The 7,545-nt window shown below is 40.3% G+C and overlaps 1 protein-coding gene across 1 annotated transcript; it reads right to left on the reverse strand.

The window, feature by feature from the left end:
- Positions 1–66: 66 nt before the first annotated feature.
- Positions 67–4,931, reverse strand: slc38a11 (solute carrier family 38 member 11). The gene is made up of 12 exons (XM_068704149.1): positions 4,852–4,931; positions 4,643–4,763; positions 4,133–4,207; positions 3,909–4,043; positions 3,623–3,688; positions 3,387–3,493; positions 3,227–3,306; positions 2,987–3,057; positions 1,984–2,145; positions 1,773–1,885; positions 1,372–1,503; positions 67–1,276 (listed from the first exon to the last, which is right to left on the reverse strand). Exons 1-12 carry the CDS (start codon positions 4,861–4,863, stop codon positions 1,037–1,039), a joined length of 1,314 nt encoding a protein of 437 aa, XP_068560250.1. The 5' UTR covers positions 4,864–4,931; the 3' UTR covers positions 67–1,036.
- Positions 4,932–7,545: the final 2,614 nt, after the last annotated feature.

The following is a 7,545-nucleotide window of genomic DNA, read 5'->3' on the forward strand; positions in this document are numbered from 1 at the left end:
CACATCACCGTTGTTGTTTTGTACTTCCTTTTAGTTAATAAACGTTTTGTATTGTATACAGCGACATCATGTGGCTGAATATGGAAACGACTATTTCCCCTTCAGCGTGATACAAATAATTCTGATTCATGAATATCAAAACAGACAATTGATTTAAAGAGAAAAACAACAAATTAAACACATCCATGTAAAATATCTCATCAAAAGTATGTAGAAACCTCAACATTACACTCATAGTGGTGTAGTGGTCGTTGACGAGGTGGGTGTTACTACTAGGTAGATGGGTAGGCAATAATATAATTTGCTTTTATTTATCCAAAAGAACATTAGTGAAGTCTGGCACTTTTGTTGGGCTATAACACCTGGTTCACAGTAAACGTTCCAGTTCATCTTACAGGCGTTAATGAGCTCAGGGCTCTGTGCAGGTCAGTCAAGTTCTTGCACATCAAACTCAATAACACATTTCTTTATGGACCTGCTTTGTGCACAGGGACATTATCATGTTGACAGAGGAAAGGATCTTCCCCAAGCTGTTTCTCAAAAGTTGGAAACGTGCTTTTTTCTAAAATATCATTGCATGGTGTAACATTAAAGGGGACATATCATGAAAAACTCACCCTTTCAGTACTTGAGCACATACATTTGGGTATCAGGAGTGCAAACTCACAAACCGTGAAATAAGACAGCCCAGTCCGTTTTTTTGTGGGCTGCCTATCAGAAAACATGTGATTCAACAAGCCATTCAGATTTGGCCCCCCTTCCTATGTCACATGCCATGTATGCCATAAGTCACATCTTGAAGAGACAGGCACTAAAACAGAGCGTTTCAGACAGAGGTCTGATACAAGTATGAACCTGAAAATGAACATGATATGTCCCTTGACGTCCCTTAATTGGAACTAAGGAGACTACAGCCCAAACCATGAAAAAGAGCCCCAGATCGAGTACATAAAGGTATGCGGACAAGCTTGTCCACATTTTGTCTCTTAAGTGTTGCTTAAAAAAAGGTTTAAGAGAATCAAATATTTGTTGGATTTCATGCAGGTGGTACAGTGCCAGAAACATTGGCATCTGCACAGTAGAACATCTCCACGCCGTGTGAGCAATCCTGAGGGTAGAGGCCCGTCATGGTCAAACCGGTGATCATAACAAACAAGCCAATTAATATCAAGATGGTGGGTATCAAGTTTTCACCCTGGACCCAGCGGCCGGGGGAAAGTTTGAGGAAGCACGCAGATGGAATGATGAAGATCAGAGGCGTGGCGCTCAGAACACCCTGGATGGTAGAAGAGAACACCATTAAGGTAAAATTCAACACTCATACACACTAACCAAAATGAAAATGCAGATGGCTGAGTTTATATCACTCACATTCAGCACCAAAACAACTCCCAGACAATCATAGGCCAAAGATATTGATGCGCAAACTGCAACTATGAGAAACGTTATTGCCACATGTTCCAATTTTGAAAGATCCCGACTGCAAAAGACCTTGGATAACACCTGAGAAGATAAACAAGAGAGAGGGGGTTGTAATGCACACATTTTTTCACATGCCTGCGGAGGACCTGGGGAAAAGCCTCTACAGCTGACTGTCACCCACTGAGCGGCTCTACAAGAGCCATTGGGAGTGAAGCGGCAAGCTTTCCTTTTGTTCATCTAGTCACAAAGCCACGCCTCGGGCTCAAACCCTCAGAATACCACTTTCCCTCACATATGCAAACGTTTAACTATTAAATTCTTAAGTTGGAGTACGAGAAAGGATCACTTACCTCTCGTGTAACAAAACACTCCAGTGGAAATGTGGTCATAATGCTGAGGCCAAAACAGAAGCGACCAAATGTTGCCAGGTTATCATTTCTGCAGTAGTTCTCAAATACGTCGCCTAAAAAAGGTGGAAATATGAGATCATAAACATACATTTGTGATATGAAAAAGAAATAACTGTAGAGTCGTGTAGTTTGCTATTTCTAATATCGCTACCTTGTGTGTAGCCGGTGAAGGTGGTATAGCCAGCAACGGCAAACGCAGCGCTGATTATTAACGCAGAGCCTACAGACACGTGGGTGACCAGTGACCAGTGAGCTAGCGTGGGCTGCTCCAGAGAACCATAGATGAGAAAGCTGTTGTGGTGGCATATGAATGCTAAAGAGACACACAGGGGCACAACATAGACATACCATTAACACATAATAACAACACTCAAAAATATTGCTCATAACAACAGTGAAGTGCTTTCCTTTTTTGCTACACTAGTTACTTGGTACCTTGTCTGAACCTTGCCTCTTTCCTCTCTGCAGAATGGATTTGATGGTGAACTGATCATATCCAACCTTTTTAAGACTGAGAGACTGCCAACAACGCCTGTCTTAGTTCAAGTTACACAGCACTGTATTCCCCATCTAAATGACTTCCTTTGTAGCAGTAGTAGCCATTATTGTCAAGCCAGTTGATTCAAGGCCAACATTTTCCCCACAATGTGTGTAAAGGCCTTGGACTAGACTCACTCACTTATGGACATAGTCTCATTCAGAAGGAGATGACAACAGGCCTTATGCTCAATGGGTAAGACTGTGTATTGTCAGGCCTTTGGTTCTGACCGTGTGGTAGCATCGGTTTGATCAGAGCTCCGGAAAACTGCTGGAAACAGGATTTTAACCATAAAGTAAATGTATAGGTTATGAAACCAAGATAATGAGCTACATGTACATGCTTCACACCCCTTCTGTGCTGGTGTACAACGTACTGACCTCTCTCTGGTGTATGGCGGTGCAGATGTCTTTTCCCAGTTAAGGGGATAGGACCCCTTTCATCCTGCATGCGTTCTGGGTTTTGTGAGTAATCAGCCTTCGTTTACTTGTTTCTAACAGAAAAATGTGTTTTGCAGCCATCTTGGCTCGTGTTTCTGTACTTTTTGTCTAGTAACAACATGAAGCTAAAAAGATTCTAAGACGCTCAGTCATCAGCATCATGCAGACAAACTCACCAAAAGACATCACACCAACTGCCTGAATTGCATTCCACTTTGCAAATACCCATGCATTCTCTGTCGGGAGGCTAGAGAGTGATATTCACAGTCAGTCATCAAGGAACACAGAAACATATGATTATGTTTGTATAATAGCATTTCAGTTTGAATTCTTAAAACAAAACAGTGGTTCACACACAGGAATCATTTCAAGTAAAATCACTATGGACTAGCAAACTGCTGAATATTCATTCATACATTTGGGGTCCAAAGGTAGCTGCTCTGATGATTACAATGATGAGGATGGTAAATGTCAGCACCATTGACAAGAAGGACACCTGGTAACACACACAGACGTTTTACAGGCAGCTTTAAAGTCACTAAATGACACTGACAACCGTGTAATAATCAAACTTACCTTCCCAAGTTTCTCTATGTTTCGATAAAGCGAGAGAGGCAGTGTGAATGCAAGGGTTGATAGCAAGATCACAAAGTGACGCTCTGCAAGTATGTGATCTGGACCAACTGGCACAATACATGACAACATATACTTGAATCGTATAGATGCACAGAATATGTTCAAATGTGGGATTTACTGCAGGTATGGTGTGGTTTGTCTTTTATCTAAGGTGGAATAAACTACATGCAGCATACCTCCTGGTATTCTCTGAAATACTTTGGTCAGTGTGTCACCAGTTGTGATGTTGTAGCTAATCATAGCTGAGGAAGAAAACAGAGGTGAAGCATCATTATAGTATTCATGTCTGCAGTATTATTTAGACTGAACCCAAAGTCAACAGTTATAGAAAATAAATAGTAAAAATAGATTAAATAGTAAACCGTTATTATTCGTCAGACCACACTGGAACTTACACATAAAATGTGCTATTCCATTATGTAATATTCAACTTTGGATTATTGCATACATTTAACAACTCACCAATGAAAGGATAAAGGAACTGCAGCCCAGATAAAATCAGAAATCCAGGAAAACCAAATGTGCTGTGCACCAGTGACTGATAACTGTTTGTCCCGGACAGGTTGCCTCCTTTAATTAGCAAGATGATTGAGTAGTCTGCCATTAAATGCAAACATAATGTTATTAGTTTGCACATAAATCCATGCCTCCATATTTTTTCAAAATGACACCTTTCATATACCCACCAGTGATGAACCCAACAACTACCAACAGCAGAAGGCCAAAGGGGAGTCCAGCCTGGTTCAATGCATATGGTAAACCTGGTCAAACAAGATATGCATAAACATATACAGAACTGCAACTAAAGAGTTTAACTCATTGTTTTGTTTTTTAAAGCAAAAAAGTGTTATAGTTAGAATCAATACTAAGTCTTTAAAATGCCATGCTGATGCTCTGCTGTTCTGTGTTTTTCATGATAATGACTCAGGCATTTTTTTGAGGATGAAAGGGTTAAAGGGGAGAATGGGGGGCAACAGGCGCCAGTCATATGATATGAAGGGTTTACCACTGCAGGGCTAGAATGGTATGAAAGCTGCTCTTTGTTGCACAAAAAAATACTATTCAAGTATTGAACTGAATAATCACAGGATTAAGAGTGATAGAGCAACAGTTTTCATCCATATAATCGATTGTACATAATCAAATTATAAGTTTCGCAGGCAATATTGGCTACTTGAATTGTGATATGGATTTACCTATTATTCCAGATCCTATTATGGAATTGATGAAATTAAAAGACGCCGATATCATTGAACTTTTTGGCCCTCCAGGAGCTTTTTGTGGGTGAATCAATGTTGCCCCTTCTTCATTGTTTAGCTAGAAAATAATAAAAACGGAACAGTAATTAGAAACAACAAAAACTGTCCGCCTGCTGTTCGTGTCCTACAACAATAGCGTCACTTACCTCCTGAGCCATTTTGAGCACCTGCTGTTCGCTGGTTCCTCTTTGTCCACGTCTCCTCGGTGTTTAACTCTCACATGTTTGCGGTGTGGCTGAACAAGGCAGAGTTTATATATACTTATATAAAAAATAAAAAAAAAAACCTGTTAATTCCACTCAACCAAAGTCTTGAAACATCTCAACAGCGCCCCTGGTCGGTCGTAGGACCATTCTCTAGGGTTACATTGGGCCGCAGCCATGCAGAGCTGAGCTCCTCCCCCTGAAGTCCAGAAAGCACCCTCGCATCGGCACCATTCAGACACTGTCCTACACCGTCTAACCAAACGCAGAGCAGACTTCACAAAAGTTTCCTGTGGAGAATCTCAATTGTTTTCTTCTTCTGAGGTGTCAAGTGGATTATTAGCTGCTGGGAGTTTTCAGTTATTCTGCTTCGATGCATCAATACTTGCAGTATGGCATTACAACAAGCATGCGACATATGAAGATACTCATGAAAACACAAGTTATTGTACTTTGCCTATAAGTTACTGTAGATACTGAGGTTGCCTTAGTGCAAAGACGTGTCTATTTGTATGCACGGACATGACTGTCCATGTATTTCATGGACCATAAATTCAACGAAGCAAAACAAAAATGCCAGTGTTTATTTTTGTAATATTGTCGAGGGCTGAGCTGGCCATAGGGGATAGGTCGACGGGTTTGGGCTGGTCCAATACCGGCCCACCTCCATCACCAACCGACCATCGCCGGCCACGACTATATTTTATATTCTACCCGTTACATTTACTCTAACACCTTAAATCAATAATCACTGACAAACATTAGTACTCCTGCTCGCGATCTGTATTCACTCCTCGCGATCTGTATTCACACTCATGGTTTCTATCTTCTTTACTCATCTAATCTCTTCCGTCAGTCTAACTTTGTTTTAGTTGTTATTAAATGTCAATCACTCTAGCCTACTCAACACTTGCGTCACTCGCTCGCAGACGAAGCCGTTTTAGAGCGCGAGCCGACAGCATAGCACCGGCACCAAAACGTAAATCCGTTTAAGGTGGAGCTGAAACTGGTCGATACGTTCGATGCATTGAGTGGGTAACGCGCCGTGTATTGAGTGGGCTGGTCTGACAGTAACTCCCGGGCCACTTTTTTCCCCTAGTCCTGCCCCTGATATTGTCTGTTGGGACTTCACAGTACTTCAAGAAGCTGAATGGAAATGTAGGTGAATGGAATTTATTGCGTTGCATTCAAATTTACATTTAATTAAAAAAAAAAAAATCAGAAACCATGCCATTGCTACTCTGGAGAATGAACACCAACAGGACACTTTATACTGAAGAAATAGTCCCTATGAAAAATGTAAACTGTGCCCTAACCCTTTGACAAGGGCTAATCAGCAGATGTGTAATACACACTGACTTTTGACGTAGCCTATCATTTTAACACTGCATCAGTTGTTGACAGGTGCTTAACTTCTGGGGAATTGGTTGTACTTTGGCAGTTGATGCCAAAATATGTCTTGACACACACAGAAATTAGGAATTAAAGGATTTTTCTGCAAAGCTGACTGTTAGAAAGGGCCCTTTGTCCAGGGACGGAAACAATTAAAGAAAAAGGAAAGAATTGGAGATATAATGTATGTTAAGAAATAAAGAACTGTTTCTCAAGTTGAGAATTGTGGACATTTATTGGTGATTTTCAGTCAGTTTAGGTCAGATGTTTTGTCTGTTTTTCTTAAAATAAAAAAGCATATTCATGTTGCATAGACCACCATCAAAAATATGACTGCTGTTATTTATGTGGATATGTGGTTTTAATGCCTTTGTAGGCCCACTTTTCCCACACATAGATTTATGAAAATAGCAAGATACACAAGCAGACATTGGTTAAGTATTATGATTCTATGTAGTAGTGAGTATTCGATACACTGTTTATAACTGCTTATCACAGTTGTAATCAGATATACGGCCATTTGAGGTGTTTATTAATGTACAGTATTTGTTATACTACCTATTCATTAATTCATTGTTATATATATAGGGTACACAAATCATTTGAGCTTATTAAAACTGTTGAATATTGAAAGAATTCTGTCCAAAACGTATAATGGTTTCGTTATTATTATTTGTATTATTTATTATATGAATTTGCTCTACATCTCAATACATGATCATGCGATACAAAAACGATGCAGTTAACCATGTAAGGATTCTGTACAGTTCTTAGCACGTCCATACGATCCAATTCAAGCTCCCATTCGATCGGATTTAACTTAATTCACAGTATTCTCATGACGTGTCGTATATTCCCTAAACCAATATAAACATTCGTTGGGTGTTTTCCACTCTGGCAACTTTGTGATATCCCACTTTGCACTTTATTATCAAAGTCAATACCGTCTGCATCCACCAGGTGGTATCAGACTCAAGGTGAATGTCCTGCTCACAGTCAAGTCACCCACCCAACTTCAGAAAATGAATTATTACTTATATGCAAAACACAAGGAAGATACACCTATGTGATCCGCTTATGCTGCAATGTGATGGGTTCTTTTCTCGCTGACTGTGGGGCAGTGACAGGCAGTCGGTGTAATGATCCAATACTTTCTTTGACGTTTGAATAACTGATAGCTCCTACAAAACTCTGACCACCTCACACACACGCACACACACACACACACACACACACACACACACA

This window comes from Cebidichthys violaceus, unplaced genomic scaffold (assembly GCF_023349555.1).
Source record: "Cebidichthys violaceus isolate CVI_PGR_0920_01 unplaced genomic scaffold, fCebVio1.0.p SCAF_11, whole genome shotgun sequence".
Classification (NCBI taxonomy): domain Eukaryota; kingdom Metazoa; phylum Chordata; class Actinopteri; order Perciformes; family Stichaeidae; genus Cebidichthys; species Cebidichthys violaceus.